The sequence below is a fragment of the Malaclemys terrapin genome, chromosome 17 (genome assembly GCF_027887155.1).
Source record: "Malaclemys terrapin pileata isolate rMalTer1 chromosome 17, rMalTer1.hap1, whole genome shotgun sequence".
Taxonomy (NCBI): Eukaryota; Metazoa; Chordata; order Testudines; family Emydidae; genus Malaclemys; species Malaclemys terrapin.
This window is the reverse complement of record NC_071521.1, coordinates 14574304-14595962: the sequence shown is the minus strand read 5'-3', so window position 1 is coordinate 14595962 and position 21659 is coordinate 14574304. Positions and strand designations below refer to the sequence as shown.

The 21659-nt window shown below is 38.9% G+C and overlaps 1 protein-coding gene across 4 annotated transcripts in view; it reads right to left on the bottom strand.

Moving 5' to 3' along the window:
• CDK5RAP2 (CDK5 regulatory subunit associated protein 2) overlaps window positions 1-21659 on the bottom strand; it is a 101598-nt gene that overhangs the window by 34706 nt on the left and 45233 nt on the right. For 3 of the 4 annotated variants that reach the window (XM_054007341.1, XM_054007344.1, XM_054007345.1), the window contains 8 exons: window positions 20443-20558; window positions 18933-19061; window positions 13054-13146; window positions 12242-12289; window positions 10874-11064; window positions 7671-8130; window positions 4770-5025; window positions 2466-2582 (listed from right to left, as the gene is read on the bottom strand). In XM_054007341.1, coding sequence (XP_053863316.1) covers window positions 2466-2582; window positions 4770-5025; window positions 7671-8130; window positions 10874-11064; window positions 12242-12289; window positions 13054-13146; window positions 18933-19061; window positions 20443-20558 — 1410 coding nt within the window. The remainder of the gene's footprint in view (window positions 1-2465; window positions 2583-4769; window positions 5026-7670; window positions 8131-10873; window positions 11065-12241; window positions 12290-13053; window positions 13147-18932; window positions 19062-20442; window positions 20559-21659) is intronic. The other variant, XM_054007343.1, reaches the window with a different exon arrangement.

The window sequence follows — 21659 nt, the reverse complement described above, 5'->3', positions numbered from 1 at the left end:
TTGAGATTGTTTACTTCCCTCTTTCTGGAGCATCCTGAAGCAAGACTAGGGCCCCTTACATGTATATTCTGGACAAGCGTAACATACTGGTAAAGCCAAATTGTTCTAGAAGCAGGGCACCCAAAGCATAAATCCTATGATCTCAGTGGCAAACTGTCAAATGGAAATGAAGATAAACCTAAGCCTGGAAATTGCTGATAAAATAATGAAGGATTCTGAAGGACTGGTGACAGATCAGTTCCGTTGACAGATCAGTTCTGTTTTCCTTAGATAGTGTGTATCTGGTCCTTTGGCTGTACAAGCCAACTACAGACAACGTACTGTGAAGACCCTATAGTGAGGGGCGGCTCCAGGCACCAGCGCACCAAGTGCGTGCCTGAGGCGGCAAGCCACGGTGGGCAGTCTGCCGGTCGCTGTGAGGGCGGCAGTCAGGCGGCTTTCAGCGGCATGCCTGCGGGAGGTCCGCCGGTCCCGCAGCTTCAGCGGCAGGTACGCCAAAGGCGCGGGACCGGCGGATCTCCCGCAGGCGTGCCGCCGAAAGCCGCCTGATTGCTGTGCTTGGGGCGACAAAATACATAGAGCCGCCCCTGCCTATAGTAATTCCATTTAGTGTGAGGCAGCCTGTCAATTGTTTGTACCGGCTTAAGGCTATCATAGAGTTTGTCTACTTTCTTGAGGTGAGAACAAGGAGGTTCAACAGCCTCCTCCACAGGGACTGGAAATAGGCAATACTGACAGGAGGAACAGCACTGTAAAATCCCATCGCTCACCAGTGGATACATTCAGAAAGGATCTTTCATTCTAATTTGTTAATCCTGCAATGTGTTTAACACCATCAACTACCACTGGCTTCAATGGGCACTGCAGATGCTCAGCATCTCACAGGATTGAGCCGTAAATCAATCCAAAGTCTCACTCAATGGACTCCTAAAAAGAATGGAGTGGAATGAATATGGATGCCGGAGCTAAGAATGAGCACAAGCAAATAAAAATAACTCTGCAAGCAGAATCCAAGGTTGGGCAAGGAATTAGGTGATTACATTGCGCTATCTATCCCATGTGCACTGAAGGGCAGGATAATGCTCTGCGATTGCTGCATCTGCTCACTTACGTTGTTCAACATTCTAAATGCTATTGAGTCACAAGACAGCAATATGCTTGAGAAAACGTCATTGCACCAGGATTAATGGGGAGATCCTGAGTAGAAGAATAAGATACATTTCTTAAGAGTTCACTAGCTACTCCTACTTATTCTTCACCAGAAAGACAATCCTCTGTGACTTTGCAGTTGGTTGCTGTAATGATTAAGATGTCCCAGAAGGTTGTGAATTCAGGTGAGGAACAAACAGTGAAACCAGATGAATTCTTAAGCTCAAATAAAGGACATATCAGATATTAAACTGATAAGAACAAATAGTAGATAATGTTTTCACCCCTCAGCTCACATTCAGTGGTTTGAGCATTGGTCTGCTAAACCCAGGGTTGTGAGTTCAATCCTTGAGGGGGCCACTTAGGGATCTGGGGACAAATTGGTAGTTGGTCCTGCTAGTGAAGGCAGGGGGCTGGACTCGATGACTTTTCAGGGTCCCTTCAAGTTCTATGAGATAGGTGTCTGTCTGTATATATATATATATATGTGTGTGTGTGTGTATGTATAGAACTAAAGAATATGAGGGGGTGAAAACCAGAAAAATTGGAAGCAGTATTGTTTTTAATTAGAATGCTTGTTATGGTTTTTCATAAGGCATTAGTTGCTCTTTAAAGCAGAAACTGCTAGCACACTTTAATGTACCACACACAGGTAATAAATGTATATTCTGCAATCCCTTACTGACTGGCTTCAGGGGGACTACACACGTGAGTAAGGATTCCAGAATTAGTCTCCTATTCAGCACTCTGTATGCAACTAGATAAAGAGGTCATTCAAGCCCTCTCAAAAAGACAAATGGATTATGTAGAAGCACATAGTACATGGAATTAACCCCATTTACATTTTCATTCAATGATTCAGTTAGGTTTCAACTAAGCCAAATGCCTTCAAATAATTCAGATAAGCTGAATGCTATCGTTCTATTGCTTCCTCCTTGCATTTCATAACAGTGTGGCAAGTGCACAGTAATGAACATATTTAATTCACCGAATGGATCAGAGGAACTGAGGAGGTTTGCAGTACAGTGTTTGGGAGTTAGGTACACAACTCATTATTTTTTATTGGAAATTGTGCTCATAAATTCATGTGACCCTTCTAAAAACATAACCCTTAAGACACTAACTTGGGGACCATTATTCTGTACTAATTAAGTAAACAATATTTAAAACCAACAAGTAATGGTAAAAAAGGGCAATTATCTACAGTAGAGTAAGTTATCTATAATTATTTACAGAAAACAATATGACAATATATTTTAAGATTAGTAGCTTTCATAATGCTGCTTTCTCATTATCACTTTGTATCCATGCTCTACCTTGACTGGTTCTCTGATCCATGACCATCTTATTTTCATTCTTTTCATAAGTATCAAATCCAACAGCCTGTGAATCCACCTGGATCTCTTTGCAATCCATTCTGACCAATGATTCAGCTAGAGAAATATAAGGAAAAAAAAACTTAGCTAAGTGACTTTAAAAAAGAAGAAGAAAATAAAGTAGGATAGTAAAACAAGTGATGCAGCAACAATTCAGAATGGTGAAGTCATATAAAGAACTGCAGTAGTAAACATAAAAACACAAATATGCAGATCATGTGAAATTGTCTAAGCACATATTTTTCAAATACATAAATTAACTATCAAGATAATTACTATAAATTTGAATGTCCAAGGCTTCCTACCCCAGATGAAGATCTTACCACAAAATTCTGCATCACATGATGAACACATGCAAGCAGTCAGTACACTTATTATATATTCAATTGATTTTTAGGGTTTTATTTTTTATGTATGTTTACAATGAAGATAAATAATTTCACCAATTTAAGCAATAATTCTAACTTCATTCTCTACAACCTCTGTGAGCCCCAGGTCTTGGGATTCCAGCAAGGGGCAGACTGCTGCTACCCATATTGGCATACATGCAAAAATAATCGAGTATAGGGGACGAAAGGACTGCAACCTTGCAATGGCTACCCTTTCATTTCAGAATCCAATATAAAGCTACGGTACTTTCATTCTTAAAATTCTCCATGGAACTTTACTCCTGCCTACTTCACAGACCATGGGCTAGATCCTGCTCCCACTGAAGTTAATGACCAAACTCCCATCCTTTTTAATAAAAACAAATAAATAATAAAGGGAAGCACTATGTGCATGGTATTACTGTGGCTTAGTTGATAGAGCACTGAATTGGGAATCAGGAGACCTGGGTTCTAGTCCTGGCTCAGCTCCTGGCCTGCTGGGTGACCTTGGGCAAGTCATTTCCCTATCTATGCCTCAGTTTTCCCATCTGTAAAATAATGATGCTTACCTCCTTTGTAAAGTGATTTGAGATCTACTGATGAAAAACACTCGATGAGAACAAAGTATTAGTATTAATAGGAGTGGGACAGGGTCCCTTGTTCCAATTCTACTCCCCTATACACTCACTTAAGCACTTGGGTCATCACTGTCCTTTTCCACAACATTGCTGTTGGGGAGAAAGCCTTCTACTCCACAGCTGTTGCCTTGTAGAACACACCATACTTTATAATTCTGACTCTCTCTCATTTCACTTCCTTAAAACATCTCTCTTCCCCTCTAGCCATGCCTTTCCACCATCGCAAGTTATTGATCTTACAGCTATTGATCTTACACTTTTTCACCATACTGCATCTTTATATAATATATATATATAGTCAATTCTCTTATAATTTGTAATACTTTGCAGATATAGGTATTTTGTTTATGGTTAGATTTAAATTAATCTCACTAAACTGGAAAAAAAAAAAAAAAACATTTGACACCTTGACTGATCAATGGTAAATCAGGTACATTCACTTATGCAACATGAAGAAATAAAACCTACAACTACTAATTTTCCCCCTGCTGATACTCACACCTTCTTGTCAACTGTTTGAAATGGGCCACCTTGATTACATTGAACTCATTAGCATTATAAAAGTGATTTTCCTCCCTTCTTGTCAACTGTTGAGAATAGCCCACTTCCACCTTAATTGAATTGGCTAGTTAGCACTGACCTCCCCCTCCCCCACTTGGTAAGGCAACTCCCATCTTTGCATGTGCTGTGTATTTATACCTGCCTCTGCATTTTCCACTCCATGCATCTGATGAAGTGGGTTTTAGTCCACGAAAGCTTATGCCCAAATAAATTTGTTAGTCTCTAAGGTGCCACAAGGACTCCTCGTTTTTGCTGATACAGACTAACATGGCTTTTCCTCTGAAACATGAACAAATACAGTGCATCTATACTTTCATCTCTCCATGTTTTCTATTAGGTTTGGAAACCTGTAAATGAATATTTAGGGTAACCCATATTTATATAAATGTGCTATGAGACTATCATTTATTATGTATTTTATGCCATGTATACCATGCACTTTCATTGCATACCAAGTTCCAGTATGTTTTGGCTGCAAAGACAAATCTAACTAAAAAAAACCAACACTAAGTATTTTTAGGATATATATTTGTCCCCAAGCAAATTGTAAGATTAAGCAGTATTGTATATATGTAAAAGTGATCTATTTTTTCTTTCCACTATAAGAAAAGAAGAAAATATTTCAAGCAGTACTAGATGTTATTTTATCTGCTCTTTAAATGCAAATGTTTATTTACCTCTCACCAATACTCTTTCTTGTTCGGGCTTCTCTTGCAGATTTTCAATTACAGATCCGCTCAAAGATAACTCTTTGTGAAGTTGTTTGTTTTGTATTTCACATTCCTTCAGACCTTCATCAAGTGCCATGAGCCTGTGCTGCAGATGCATGTCTGGCTTCTGTGTACAGGAGGTTAAGGGAATGTTTCCTAATGATCTAGATGATTTTAATGGAATGGGTAAACGGGATTTCTTGAATGGATAAATGAAATCACTCTGAAAGATAGATGCAATAAAACATGGGATTTGGTAATGGGTATGAGATACTTGGTAAGGGAAAATAAACAAGATCACCAGGAAAAAAAAAAAAACTAGTAAAACTTTGTGCATACCAATTAAGTGCTATATTATGTAATTTTGGAAACAAGACAGCGATATCCTTGCAAAGAATTTGAGCATTCACAGGGAAATGAGATATCCTCCTGGCCCAGGCCCTTAGAATTTTCTAAAGGTAAATGCTGTTTATTAATCCAAAGCCCCATGCCATGTGTCTTCTAGGGCATGGAACCAAGACGGCAGATTGACTGTCTACTGGTAAAGGCCTTTAATCTAAAAGTATATCTGTTAAGTCTAGACTGTGTGCGCCTTTGAGGAATATATACTCATCTCATTTGTCCTCTCTAACCACTAGTTCCTTTTGGACCTCTGTGCCTTTCCCCTAACTCATTGTTTCTTTCCACAGAGAATCCCCTCAACCCTCTACAACAGTGGTGGGTAAACTATGGCCCAGGGGCCATATCCGGCCCTCCAGCCTGTTTAATCCGGCCCTCAAGCTCCTGCTGGGGAGCGGGGTCTGGGGCTTGCTCTGCTCCCGCACTCCAGCCGGGGAGCAGGGTCAACGACCACTCCACGCATGCGTACCAAAGCTCCCGGAAGCAGCAGCATGTCCCCCCTCCACCAGCTGCTATGTTTAGGGGTTGCCGGGGGCACAGCGCACTGCCCCCACCCCAAGCACCACCCCCACAGCTCCCATTGGCCGGGAACTGGGGCTAATGGGAACTCCAGGGGCGGCGCCTGCAGATAGCACCTCCACATAGGACTTGGAGCGGGGCCCTCCCATGCTTCCAAGATCTGCTTATGGTAAGCGCTGCCTGGAGCCTGCACTCCTGACCCTCTCCCATGCCCCAACCTCCTGCCCCAGCCCTGATCCCTCTCCTGCACCCCAACCACCTGCCCCAGCCCAGAGCTCCCTACCGCACCCTGAACTCCTCCTTTCTGGTCCCGCCCCAGAGCCCACACCCCCAACCAGAGCCCTCACACCTCCTGCACCCCAATCCCAATTTCGTAAGCGTTCAGGGCCCACCATACAATTTCCATACCCAGATGTGGCCCTCGGGCCAAAAATTTTGTCCACCCCTTCTCTACAAAGTCCAGAAGGTATTTTCTTCATTTCTTCCTCTCTTTACCCCAACACTGGTATGGTAGCGTTATTGGATTTTTTATTTATTTTTTTTTTTAAGTCTCGTAATAAATAATAATCTATTGTCACATTTTCATCCTGGCACCTTTTGAGGACTTCCCCTAAATGTGTCCTAGTTGTCCAAATTGGAGAAACGAAACAGTGAGATCTCAGAATTGAGAACTCACACACTATGCTGATGAATGCTACAGAATTGTGTGCAATAATAATAAAAATCAATAATAATATTTTCAAATACATCTGATTTACTCCTTTTGTGATGTAGTTGCTCCACCAGCATCACGAGTGCTGTAATTTCTTTTTTTATTTTGTATTCTGCAATATTTTTCCACATTCATTTCCTACCAATTATAGTCTTTACACAATTTAAAATAATAAAAAGAAAGTTCCATTTTCCTAATGATATACTCAATTCCTTTGGTACATATGAACACAATATCACTTGGAGGCTGCAAAATAAATCCAATGCTGATAGCTTCCTCGTTTTTTTTATTAAAATGTGTTAATAACCCTGAACTTTTTTCAGTTCCATGTTAGGGCTTGATCCAGAAAAAATTAATGAGCTGCTGCTATTGCTATCCCACAGAAACCTCTTAATCAATACAAACACACGGGCTACTCCCTATGCAGAAGAGATTACAAACTCTCTATCAGCAGCCCACAATACCAAAAGCTGTGCTCGTCTGTTGCATGGGGGCTAAATCTTCAAAGTGGCCTCAACACAGCTTCTAAAGTTTCTGATGCAACTATACATATATACATTTTTGTAGACACAATTTTTCACACCAATGTATGCACAATTTTTGTAGCCATAAGCTGTTATGCATGTGCAGGTCAGGCAGTTAGGTGTCCAACACCTGACTTACACATGCAAACGTACTCTGCACTCGAAAATTAGAGAACTCGGTTTTAGAGGCCAGTTTTGAAAATGTGACTGTACTTGTCTAAGAATAAGAGGCAATGTAAAAAGTTCATTTAAACCAGAGGACTGGGACTCAGGACTGCTTGTTGTGAGATATTAGGCAAGTCTCTTCAATTCTCCAGGCCTAATTCTCTGCTTAGACTTAAAACAGTACCAAGTCAGAATGGTATACTTTCACAAACACTTTACATTCTCATGAACAACTATACCAAGTAAAAAGGCAGTAGAAAATCAAGACCCATATGCCATAATTTATTCACCTGTAAAATTGATACGATATTTACTGGTATCAAGTCCTGCGAGATTTGAGGCTTACTTAATTAATATTTCTAAAGCACACTGAAGTATAGGATGAAAGGCACTACAGTAAGTACAATTATCTTAAATATATTTGGCACAAATCCCTTTTACTTATTTTTAAAATTACACGAAAAACAAGATTAACTTCAGAAATGAAATACACTTCTCATCTCTACGTCTGCCCTGAACTGTTAAAAAGGAAATCTCAAATAAACTTACTTTATTTGTTCTACTTGTAACAGAAAGTCTCTCATGCTGCTCACCCTTCTCATACGCATTTTCTTGTTGAAGTTCTGTATTTAATCTTGAGTATTTTGTTTTTTCTTCTGTCTCTCCTCTTTTGCCTTCATGTTTGAGTCTCATGACATTACCCTCTATAGTCATTGTTTGTGTAGCTGTATCTTTCAATTCCACTTTTAACAATTCAATATCCTTATTAACCTGTGGAGCTGTATCTGGATAAAGCCTCTCTTTTCCATCAAAAGTTGGTTTCAATTCTACTTGCTGCTTTAAGATTTTATTGACCTGCTTGGAATGTCTCAGTTCAGCTCTTAGTTGAATAATCATTTGCCTAAGATCTTTTTCATCCTTATTCTCTATATCTTCACTTGAACATTCTTGCTCAGTTGTGCTCAGATGATCTAACAGTGCAATTACGATTTTCATTTGTTCTTGTCTGCTTTATGCAGGGAGAGGGGAAAAAAAAAAAAAAAAAAAAAAACACGTTTTGCTTTTTTGTTTAAGGAAACAAGAACACCTCCTAAGGAACACTTTTGTAGAGCCATGATATACTGTAGACTCCTCCGGTAGATTTAGAGCCGAGCTTCTCAAACTTTTTCATAGAGAGATTGTCTTGTGGACACTTCTCTCTCCCATTTGTGATCATGTAGATCACATCCCCTCCGCCCATTTGTGATCATATAACAAACCTGTGGAAACCACAGCAATTGCTTACATAAAATAAAATCAGAAGAGTATGTAGGGCCAGATTTTCAAGATCTTACCCTCCCTTATAGGCATCTTAATGAAGTGCCTATTGGAAACAAGGGAGCTGCCGAGTGCTGAGTTCTTTTGAAAAATCTGGGCCTTCATATATAGTCAGCTGTCTTTTAGTAAAATGCAGAAGCAGCCAGTAGAATGTGACAGTCTTGCTCTCCACAGACAATCAGCAAATGTTCCACAGATAACAAGTGGACCACAGTTTGGAAAGCTATATTTTAAGATGAAAGAGAACCTAAACAAGGGACATTAGATTATAAACAACCCTCAAATTCTACAGCTGATTTAATGTGTCCAATCAAGAACTGTTTGTGCCGCTAAACATATAAACAGGCATTTAAAAACAACTGCATTTATACAGCTGGCATTTGAAATGGAGGATGCTAACTACGCTTTTTATGTCTTTTTTTCTGGCATCTAATATCATTAATGAGAATTAAGTTACCCAACAGCACAGCCTCATCATAGTCAATCTGGTAATTTATACTAGGACACAGAAAAGATTATACACAAGAGTGCTAAAGATGATTGTGAAAGAATTGCTCATTACCAGACTTTTAAGTAAGGTTAAGAAATAAAACAACATTATATATTCATCTTTTAAGACAGTAATATTGTCTCATCTGCCACTCAGTATTTTCTTGATGACTAAAATCATTTACATTTCTTGGCTGGCTTGAATAGTAATGTAGAAACATAGGACTGGTTGAGTAGACCCAACTGTAGAACTGATTTCAAATGCAGAAGACAGATGTTGGGCTTGTGTAGCTGCCTATAGGCAGTTTAATGCCTTGCCACATGATGGATCAGAGTTTGGGCTTTGAACTCCTGGAGGTGGGACCACTAAGAACATTGCATGAGGAAGGTATTTCACATCACTCTCCACAAACCTTTCCTGGTTTGCTAAAGGAATGATGTTGATGACCTCTGAAATAAGTCATTGTGATATAGCGTGTTTCACTTGTGGGGGCTGGTTTTTTTCTATACCTGTACAAAGCACAGCTTTGCCAGTGTAGTTCCAACAGCAGTAGGAGTGCTTTGTCCCATAAAGTGTTCCTAGTGCAGACATGGCCTTAGTTCCAACTCAGCTACTCACTGTGAATGAGTCATTTTCACCTCTTTGTGCCACAGTTTCTCCATCTGTAAAGTGGGGATAATCCTTACCTACTTCACAAGAATGCTGTGAACCTTTATCAATCAGTTGTATTGGTAAAATGCTTTGAAATCTTTAGATGAAGTGAATATTATTATTAACATTATATCTTCACTGCTCTTTTGGGGTGCATGCTGAGGAACAGGTAATTATTTCCAGCAGTCTTTTGTCCGTAGATCTTCCTGTGTGACCAACTACAGTAAAAGGATAGCATGGAGAGTCCTATACACAACATTATAAGACTGTGGAATGAATTCAAAGCTGTAACTCACTTGAGGGTCTCTATTTGAAGTGAACTGCACAAGGACAGACTGAATGATTTGAAGTTCACCTCAGCTCTGAGAGTGAATGCAGCCAGAGAACCATTGGAGGGCCATCTGCTCTTATTTAACATTAAATTACATATATTTGAAAAAAAATCAATTTAAAAATACCCTCTTCTAAAACTCGCGCTTTTGGTGGTTTTTTTTAAAAGAGATTTAATGTGTTGTTGAAAAAGCTAAAGGACTGATGCTGCGGTAAAACAGTCAAAGCTGTAAACTTCCTTTTCAGTGATGTCAGTAAAAACAAGCATTCTCACAAGCAAGCAAAACAAGCTCACCGATCCGTCAGCTACAGTGAAAGGTACCTGCGGTTAAAGGCATTATTTTATTTCCCACCATACTCTAGCCTCAACTTCCAACCTAAGGTCACAGGGGTTAAAAAAATTCCTATTGAAGGATGCAGTGTTGACTAGTGGCATATTTAAAAGCAGGGGACTGAGAATCAGAACTATGGGGTTATATAGGCTGCTCTCTCATTCTTGAATAATCTTGGGCAAGTCACTTCTCCCCAGTTTCACACATACAACTTTCGTACACCAGTGCAGTGTTTGGGGTTTTTTTCCATTTAATTCACTGTGTGTAGAGTGCTTCGAGATACTTGGATTAAAAAAAAAAAAAAAAAAAAGCAAGCACAACGTATTATTATTTTAGCCCTTTAACACTACCAGTCCCACATCCTGAAAAAGATCAGTTCCCATAGTAAGGATCTATGAAGCAATACCTTTAGAGAAACTTTTCTTGTAACGGATTTTTCATAAGGATGTCTTCCTACTGATAGTATGTTTCGTAATTACTTAATTGTATGATAGACTGAAATGGCTCTGAAGGAGCCTTGCCAATCTCTCAGGTAAATTAGTGCCATTATCTAAATTCACTTTAGCAAAATTACTTTATTCTCTCCTCAAATAGAAATACTGTCAAAAGTAGTGTCTATCCCTCAGGCTTACCTAGATTCAAGTACAGATGTTCCATTTTCATTTAAAAGAGATGTGAGCAGGCTCATCTCTTCTACTTCATGTTCACTCATCTCTATTCTGCCAAAGTGTTTGCCAGCTATATCATGTTCAAACCGAGGCTTATTTGGATTCCTATAATGTCTATCTTTGCAGGAACCATCTGAATAGTCTGAAGGAGCTATCTGTTGGGGGAAAAAATTGCAAATGTTTTCTTATTAGGCAGGTATGCAGTTCTATTATGTTCAGGGCTGCAATCTTTTCATAATCATGGTTTGTAATCTTTGATGGTCTTAATCTACATTATAAAGCAGTCACAGACATTCAACTTACTGTTTATTAATACAGGAACTAATGAACATCAATTTGATATGGTTAATTCATAGAGATCAGTTGTTTAGCAGTAAGTAGATTTCCCTGATGGTGTTTATCTATGAATGCTCTCCTGGCTAATGAAGCTGTTGGTATGTGGCCCCCACATTGTAATTCATTCCATGATTAGTTCACATTTGAATCACGTGTCTTTAAATATAAAATTCTGCCCTCTGATGCCCGTGTGCTGACCCAGTTAGTATGAATGCCCAAGGGCAGAATGTGGTCTGAAGTGTTTAGAATTACCATTCTTGTGTGTGTAAAATTGGGTTAGTTGACTCTAAAATTCTCCATACATATTGCCATAGCATGAATCAGCTGTACAACCTATCTCAGAAGCCACAGAACTACCAAAAGCAGTAGAACCCACTATAGGGTACATCAGTCAGCAACCCAAACATTCCAAACTGCAGTAATAAAAGACTTCTCCGATCAAGTTCCTTCAATACCTCTCCATCTTGATGAAATCTAAGTATAAGATTGTGAAGAAGTGGGAAATACAGAGGGCCAGTGCGAATCTGCAGAGGCCATCTGGTTAAAGAACTCAGCAAACAGGGAATGACTAAGGATCAGAGCTGGTTCTGTAACTACTCAGAGGATGACAGTTATGAAAGGCCATTTCATAACTGTGGTTTGGAACATCCAGATGCAGGCTCAAAAAAACTAACTTTTTAGTGTTTTAAATGGTTCCACAGCTTACAAAGCATGGCACATTTAAGATCTGCAAAGACTATTTCATGAAGCAGAGCTATTTTTCTCTGAATTAGTAACCTCCACAGATCCGCACTCAGGATGCACACACATGGGGCATGATGCAACTCTCATTTACATCAATGGGAGTCTTTTCAATTATTTCAATACGATTTAGATTGGGCCCATTCATGATGAACCCTGTTGACTTTGGAGCCATTAGCAATGAGCGATTGAAGTACATACTTAGTACAAGCTTCTCCACACACAACGAGAGGCTATTTATATTGTATCATTTACCTGCATATCCAGATCAAGATGATGATCCAAAGGCAACTGAGGACATGCCTAGATAAGTAAGGATATGTAAAAGTTATACATTGTGAGGCACATCACACTGTCATTTTTTAAAAATATTACCATTTTGAACTGAACGGAAAACATGGTATTTATCTTAGTTATGTGTTTTTCACAATAAACTATATCTCTTTTGAATGCCAGTAAAAAAGGATGGCAGATTCTAGGACTCTGCACAGGAATGGAGGTTTTCTGTTGAGTCACCCTGACATCAGGCGTTTGAAACCTATACAAAGATGCACAGTAATTTTTGCTCAGTCATAATAGCAGGTGGATCTTATTAATTCCAGCCAAGCTCCGGGCATGATTACACAGGCCACTAAAGACAATCAAAAGACTCCCACTTACTTTAAGGGACTTGGGATCAGGCCCCTTAAGAGAGGCTGAGTATCTCTCTGGATCAAAGGGAACTAGGGACTGGGACAGAGGAGATCCTGCAGGGAAAAACCTAAGAACAGACAAACTTGAGGAGAAAACTTACGCTGACGTTTATGATTTATAGTTATTTAAGCTAAGAAAAAAATTCAAACAGAAAAAGGTGTTTGCATTATATCCAGTGAGAGTATCTGCTGTTCAGAGCATGGAGGGGACTCTACCTGCTTACAGGGAATTGCAGAGGCTAGACTTGTATACTTTAAACATACAGCAAAAAGAAACCCAGCTGGAATATATATAGTTAAATAGCTGTAATTGTGCACCCAGAACATGTAACTCTCTGGTAAAAATATTATACAATGATATTGACACAATCCTACCTCACTGGTCCTCTCAGAACGCTGACAGCTCTCTGCATTCTTATTGTCAAAATCTCCGGCTTGCGTCATGGTTTCCTCTGTTCTTTCAAGAAACTATACAAAGTATGGAACGATGTGAAAATGTAGCACAAAAATAATGTGGTATGAAACATGCATAAATAAGTCAGTGACATGTCTTAAAAGAAAAATAAAAAATGCCTGTAATACAAAGTAACAAACATTGGATTAGATTTATCCAGTAAGATCAAAAGGGAGTTAACACAAAAAAAACAGAAATAACTCATACATAGTACACTGAAATCTGAATTTTTACATTCCCTCACTGCTGCACATCCTTCTGAACTGTACAAAAATGCTAATTTAGCCCCTTTCTGCAAACACCTTTCCTCCTCCCCAAGCCATATTTCCATTGTGCCTGTCATATTTTTCCATTTAATGATTATTTTTATTTCCTACTATTTTATGATCTTTTTCTGCATTCATGAAAAAAAAACCTCTTGCTAAGCAGGGCAGACCCTGTCTGGCATAACAATAAAAAGATTTACTATTACACTGTAGGCTAAATACTGCTTTGTCCTTCACTGATGTACCATGGGGAAGGAGGAGGGTGCCAAGAATGTTTTCTTTCCCCATTTCCTACCCTCCCCTCCCCAGAACCCAGTCAGAATGCTGCTACTAACACTCCACGAGTAAACCGACTGTCTAGTGTTATCCAGTAGCACTCCAAACCTCCAAGAGGGCTGGCCAGCCAACCTGGGAGCAAGGCCAGGAACCCCTTGCATTGTGCCTGTTAGAATTCAACAGCAGGAGTGACCGAGGCACGCAGGCAGAATGCTCCCACACCACAGCTCAGCTCCCCTCCGGCAACAGACGTCAGAATTTAATCTTTTGTCTAGAGGCATCTAAAAAGGTTCCAATGACGACAATACTAATTTTAAAATGATTAATCTGATTACATTAAGGAGCAATATTCTGGCAAGTCCCTGCAAGAAACCCTCACACAGCAACTGGAAAGCAGGGAAGGAGTTTTCCACCAAAAACTTGGCTCCCCTGAAACTAAGCTGCAGTGAAGTCATTCCACTATTCTGTGAACAGTGCCTCAGAGTAGAACTCCAGGAGAGGCCTTGGCCCACGTTTTTGTTCATATACATCCAAGTTCAACAATGGTTTCAATGCACAAACGCTCAAAGTTTATTTATGTTCCTGATTAGAATGGTTTTCAGGGCCAGGGAAGAGAGAGAGAACATTGGGCAGATTATAAGTACCCAGTAATGCTGCTTTTGCACCATATACACCAAATGTTTAGGGCATTTCAGCAGAATTAGCCTGTACTGTGGTATCAATAGAGTCTTATTCTACAGCAACATCTCTCAGTAATTTGATTAAGAGATTTTTGTAAAGGAACTTTGGTGCTGGAAGATCATTAAGAAATGGAAATGAGACACAGGAGAATCTATTACCTGTAAGTAGCGTTTTCTGAAGGTAATATTGTCTATCTAATCTACAGACGATACAAGGTATTGGGAGAGTGGATTCATAGCTCTATTAGACAAGGATTTTAGTCTTGGAGCAAGGCTATAATGTACATGCCTTAAAGGCAGTAATATCACACTAGTGCATCTAACAGTCAGTTCCTTTCTGACCTAGACTAAAAAAAAATTACCCTAAATTCAATAAAGACAAAAAAGGCAGATTCTTAAGCCTAGCCAGGGGAGCAGTTGTTCATTGAGCCCTGGGGCACACAGCATTTTAGAGATGCATTGGGAGCAAAGGAGCAGATGACTAAAAGTAGTGCATGTTGAATTTATAGCCTTGATGCATGTGCAGGACAGTGCCAATAGTTATGACGTGAAAAGATCAACCTGCTTCCCCGATGTGTCACACTGAAGACACAAGGCTCAAGGCATATGGATCCAGTCTCAGATTAAGAGAATTCTGCAGGTGTACTGGGGATATGTGCATATCTTTTTCTCTATGAGCAGTGGGGAGCGTATAAGTGGGTTTCTTACTGTGACTTGTTTACCATGTATATACACCTCTACCCCGATATAACACGACCCAATATAACACTAATTCGGATATAACGCAGTAAAACAGCGCTCGGGGGGGGGGAGGGGGGGGCGGGGTGCTGCACACTCCGGCAGATCAAACCAAGTTTGATATAACACAGTTTCACCTATAACGCAGTAAGATTTTTTGGCTCCCGAGGACAGCGTTATATCGAGGTAGAGGTGTATGTACTAGCAGTGAATGAGAAAAGCACTTTTGCCTTCTACCTTCCAGCAAAGTAAACCATGCTACTTTTGTTTACGTGTGAATTTTAAGTATTAATTTAAAAAACAAAATAATAGTGGGAGCTGGACGGTGCAGTGTATTAGTAGTTTTCCCTTTATCTCTAGAGCCCTATATTCAAATCCTGGTTTGGGTCTCAGATTTGAATTAATTTGGTATTTTCATCCAAATCCCCATTTTCGGCAGTCTCAGAACTGGAGTAGCAGGGATGCTACATATCAGGACTGTGATGTACAGGTAAAGCTGTGCTTTGGAATAGCTTGTAATTTGTCTGACTGTAGCCACTGACTTCCATGGACACTAAGCTTACTCACAGATTATTTAAAATAAAAAAATTGGAAAATATTAACTAATTATAGCATCCAAAAATTTATAACCAGGGTCTGATTTTCAAAATGAGGCTGTAGGGCCAAGCTTTATTTTTAAAGCTGGTTAGATTCATTTGTGCTCATACTTACCTAATTTATACAGCTTCCAACACAGAACAACTGTCTTTTACACCTCTACCCCGATAGAACACGAATTCGGATATAATGCGGTAAAGCAGCGCTCCGGGGGGGTGGGGCTGCGCACTCCGGTGGATCAAAGCAAGTTCGATATAAAGCGGTTTCACCTATAACGCGGTAAGATTTTTTGGCTACCGAGGACAGCGTTATATCGAGGTAGAGGTGTATTAATCAGCATCATTTTCTGGGGTGTATCCCCTTTCCAGGTCAATATGTGAATCCATAAATTATGCTGCTCACAATGAAACTATTAACATTTAGACTAAACAGACTGTAGTATAACATTACAGCAACTGGCTGCAATTTGAGTCTTTTGCTGCTAACGTCTCAGAGATTGAAAAGAAACTTTCTGTGCTCCAAGGAATACAATCTAATGTTCAACAAAATATTAAAAGAAAATAAGTGGCTTAACGCCAGGAGGAAATCTATTGAGAATAAGCTGCCTATTTAAAATATTTCCTTAGAGACTGAAAACCTTGAGAACATTTTTCCTAAATGAACCACTGATATGCTTGGATTGCAAAGATCCCTGGAGCCCTGAAGGCTAGAATCAGTGAAGCTGCTTCTCTCACAGAAAGCAGATGTTCAGTGGACAGTGCAAAAACAGCCCTTTTATCTGTACACCACCACCACCACCACCACTTTGGAGCCAAGAAACAGACTACTCAGGGCTGACAGTCTTTTGAAAGATGCCTTGCAGAGGATCTAAGGTGCAGATTTATCTGGTCTGAATTCCAGTTTTGTTAAAGAAAAGAAAGGTCTGTTCATTTTAAGAAGCACCCAAGAGTGCTATATCTTGTTATAACTTGCCAAATTTCATACGGAGGACAGACACTAGTGTCTTCTCAGCAGTGCATGCTAACAGATACCGATGCAGCACCAAGACCGGCGGAATCCAGTATTTTTCTCATTTATTTTCAGTTTGTAAAAATTCACCAGTCATGGTCCATAGCCCAAAATCATGAAGCAGGTCTTTTACTGACAGGACTGATAATATGGCCCATATAAACCTTTAAAATGAAACACACTGGATTGCTGAGCCTTTAACCTTGGGGTTCAATAGTACCTTAGTCACTCTGGCACTGACTTGAACAGCATTTTTTACTTGCCTCCTTGCCTTTACCAGCATTTTATACACGGGTTACTTTACAAATTTCTCTCTTATTTATTCTAAAGCTAGGTCCATGTATATAATTCTTTACTGAATGGCCTTTCATGTTCCAATTGCACCAAGACAAGCCCAGGAGGGCACAATATTCTGGGCTGTCATATTCTCAGCACATACCAGTGCTGCCACTGGCATCAAATGTAGAATCAGTGAGGGGGCAGTGCCCTCTACAGGACTGCTAAACAAATTGCTGGAAATATGAATATATATGTACTTACCCCCATTTTTAAAATGTATATTTTACCCACTAGACTTTCAGTGCTAACCTAGTTATTCTATAAATCTGTAAGTTAACTGTTTTTTTAAAATGGATGTTATCCCAAGAGTACCTAAAGCAGTACCTTTAATTTATAATTAAAAATACAAGTAACTTGAGAGGCCTGACTTAAATGACAAAAAGCAAGGAAATTTAGTCTGAATTTTGATAATTGTCTTTACAATTCAACTGCAGCATATATGATAAACTCATCCTCTGCTGCCCAGGGATCTGTGCAACACCTAGGCAATACATGCCACACAGCCCACAAATGAGTTCAATACCTAAACACAACTGGAACGTGTTATTTAAACACTGCATTTTCTGTTCTTTGGGTTTAAACAGATTTAGAAATTCAAGACAGAACATGCTGATCACACTCATTGTCCCTTTTGCTCTTGATCTCATTATCATTCAGTACGTAGTGCACAAGGAAGGTGAAATTAAAGAAGAGAAAGGTATTAGCAATAGCATTTAAAGCAAGAATAATCTATGACAAGCCATGAAAGTGAACTGGACATGTACACTATTTCCCTTATCTTCTTGTATAACAGGACAAATATAGGGACCCAACATCCAGAATCTTTTCCATCAGACTGTGAAGCTGCTATGCGGTGGGTATTTCAGCCCCATTGCTGAAGCAGTCCTAATTAGGGAGCAAATAATTGATTTTTCTGTTTGATGGCTGAATCAAAAAAATAAAATCTAGTTTTGAATGGAAACTAGATTTTGTATTTTCTTTACTTACTGAAACAAAAAACAGAACATTTTTGTTTGGGTTGAAATGACATTTCATTTAGAAAATGTCAGTTTGAAATGCCATTGTTTCAAAAATGTCAATTTGAAACAAAACACCAAAATCAACCACTTCAACATTTCCAAAATGTTTGTTTTCAGGGGTGTTTTCAGCAGAAACTATTTGCTAAATTTGACCCAAATTCACAAATAGTTTTGGCACCTTAAGAAATGCATTTTTTGGTAAATTTACTATTTGCCGAATTTTTTTTATTTCCCCAGTTCTACTCCTAATAAACCCCAGTCATAGGCAAAAAGAACAGAGGACCCAATGCTCCTTCCCCTGCACATCTATCAGCCCAATCTTCTACAACTCCGCTCCCTTCTTTGTACGCTGTTCTGTGTTGCACTGATCCCTAAAACACAGGTGCATAGTGGAACCATCCCAATTTTGTTGCCAGAGGGACTTACGTGGCCTCGGAGATGGACCAGATATGGTCTACACCCTAATAGGACTGCACATTGAAGTGAGAACAGTTCTCAGATAGCTGAGGAATGCATAAAGCAGCCACTCAGGGACACCTAAATGTTATGGAGGTTGCAACTTTCTTCGAAAAATAAGATCAACCACTCTTACCTGCAAATTTGTAAAATTAAAAGATCATAGAGCCAATTAATATTTTAAAATATATGTTTTCTTAAAAATCAATTGAAAATATTGCTGAACACTAAAAATACTTTGGGCCTGATACTCAGTTGCCCTGCATCTTGTACAGTTATTTACATCATTTTAAAATGGAGTATAAAATATTAGCAGTCTGATCTAGCAGTGTTTTACACCCGCTTTGCACGGATATAAGTGACCATACAAGGTGCAGTGCAACTGAGAATTAGGCACAATATTTTAATATAGAGATCCTACCTCATTCTGGTTTAATATTTTCAGTGTTTCTTTCCCCTGAGTCTCTGATCTGGAGAGTCCAAGTTGTTTTTTCTTTAGCTCTTGGTTAATTGAATGCAGGTCCTTAACCATCAAGATGAGTTCAGCAACCTAAATACACACAGGAAAACAATCAGAAACTATAAAGCTCTTCCTAATACATAAAGAACTAGAGACATTTAAATTTCTCTAAATAACGCTATACAATATGTTAAACTTCAGAATTATAACGTTAGTTATTTCCAGTAAAGCTTAATGCTTCCATCACTGCCCAAGGGATTGTATGCATTTGAACCAGTAACATTATACAAATATATTAGAAGCTAGTGTTCAAAGAATGCTAATTTGGAAGACTTCAATCGTGAAGCTCAGGTTTCAAAATTCACTAGCAAGAGAAAAGTTCAGGTTCTATCATGCCTGCAGGTTGACTGGGAAAAAAGTTATTTTGATGCAAGTGAAAGCTGTGTTATAGGAACAGAGCAGCAGCATTCACTGAGAAGCATTTAAAAATAAGGAGTCCGAGTCTCCAATCTATTACCATTTCTATGCCAATATAACTTCATGGAGTTGCACTTATGTAAAAGTAGCAAACCAGAGTGGAAAATCAGGTCCCAAAACACTTTAGCAGACATTAACAACCTATACTCAGGTGGCGTATCAATGTCTTTTGTTAATAAGTGTGCCCAAATTTAGAGCCAAATATATACTTCAGAGACACAGGAGGCATGGTCTAATGGTCTGAGCATAGAACTGAGAGTCAATCTGGATTCTGCCACTGACTCTCTGTATGATCTTGGACAAATCACTTAATCTTTCTGTGTTTCATTTAACCAATCACTTATCTTTTCATTGGCCATGATTGATGTGAGGTTTCATTAATATATATTTGCAAAGGACTTTGATATTGAAAAGCATTCTTTAGGATGAACCCATGCATGGTTTAGTGGTTAAAGCACAGGATGAGGAGAGAGGAAGATCTGGGCTCTGTACCCTGTCACAGCCTTGATGTGTCACCTTGGGCAAGTCGCTTAATCTCTCTGTGTCTCCGTTTCTCCTCTACAGAATGCAGGTAATACTTCTAGTCTACCTCACAGGGATATTGTGAGTCTTAATACATCAAATTTGTCAAAGCACTTTGAGATCCTTGGATGGAATGTGCTATAGAAGTGCAAATCATAATCATCACCATCATCTTATTATTATTAAGGAGGCATTTGTGAAATGTTCTGCTCTTGGGAGGCTTACAGATAAAAGAATTTATTTGGGGTTTATATAGAGCCAGACATTTAAGGCCAGAAAGCACCACCAAATCATCTAGTCTGACCTCTTGTCACAGATGAGAATTTTTAAATACTTTCAGAATACCCCAACTGTACCTAAATGATCAAAATGGTTTTATGTGAGAGAGAGAGAGAGAGAGAGAGAGAGAGAGAACTATAAATGTAGGAGAGTTAAGCCATTAAAAACAGTAAATAATAAAACAGATCTATACCTTTTTTTTAAGTTCTTCAAGAGACAGATGGTCTACCTGTAGGTTTAAATGATCGTGCTCTCCTAGGCAAATACTCATATAAGATGTTTGATCTCCACAAAAAGAAAAGGTTTCATCTGTCAAAATAACCAAGAGTGGGTATCATTTCAGATACATTACTCCTTTATATGAGAATACAACACAGAAATGCAAAATAAGGACACTTTAAAATAAGTGCACACTACTAAAACCATAGGAACTAGAGAGTTAAATGTTTCATCCCTCACACTAAGCTTTCTGTTTAATTGAAAGAACTTTCCCCTTACATTCTTTTGTGCCTCTGACATCTAGACATGCTGTATTTTCCATGGTTATCAGCATGCACTGTGAATCTAATTCTGAATTATAATTTGCATATTTAGCATTACATTTAGAAATAATTTTCAGTGAGGAAAAGTATGGCATGAATAGTTATTCTGTTTTAGCCAGAAAATGAACTGTAAATCTCAATGGTAAAAGCCAGCTTAAATAAAGTGAGTGAATTTTATTTTGCCATTGGCTCAACAGACTGAATAGAAGATAGCTGCTTATTCCTTTCCTATATAATTGTGTTAAGTGATTTGTTTTTATGCAAACAATGAAAACACCAGTTCATATCCAATACAGTACACAGTAAAACTCTATTTATATATGGAGGATGTAATCTAGTGGTTAGAATAGGAAAGAGACATCTAAGTTCTATTCCTGTGGTTGACTGGTCAGTTCGTAACTCTGGTGTTCATAACTCTGAGGATCTACTGTATTAAAAAGCTCTATCGTGTTTCAAGGAAATTTCCACATAATAGAACTGGCACATTTTTTTTCTGCTTCTGAAAATGCATGTCATGTTAGGAAGAATCTATCCATTTCTCTAAACAGAGGCTGTTTATCAAATATGGTGAAAGAATTAGATCCCATCACCAGGAAGTGATCCCATGCCCATGACATGATCCAAAGCCAGGGATCCTTGACTTCCGCAGAGAACAGTAAATTCTGTGGATATGAAATTGTAGACAGCTTGAAATGATCACTGCAGCAGAATTGCCACAGAATTACTAACACTGGCTGCAGGAGAAGATAAAAGCTGTCCTATACCCTGAATGCTCAAAGCCACTCAGCTACAAATTCCCAAAGTGATGATCAGTGTAAGAAAACAGACAAAAGAGCTTTTTACACCTTTATCTACTTTCAACGTTTTC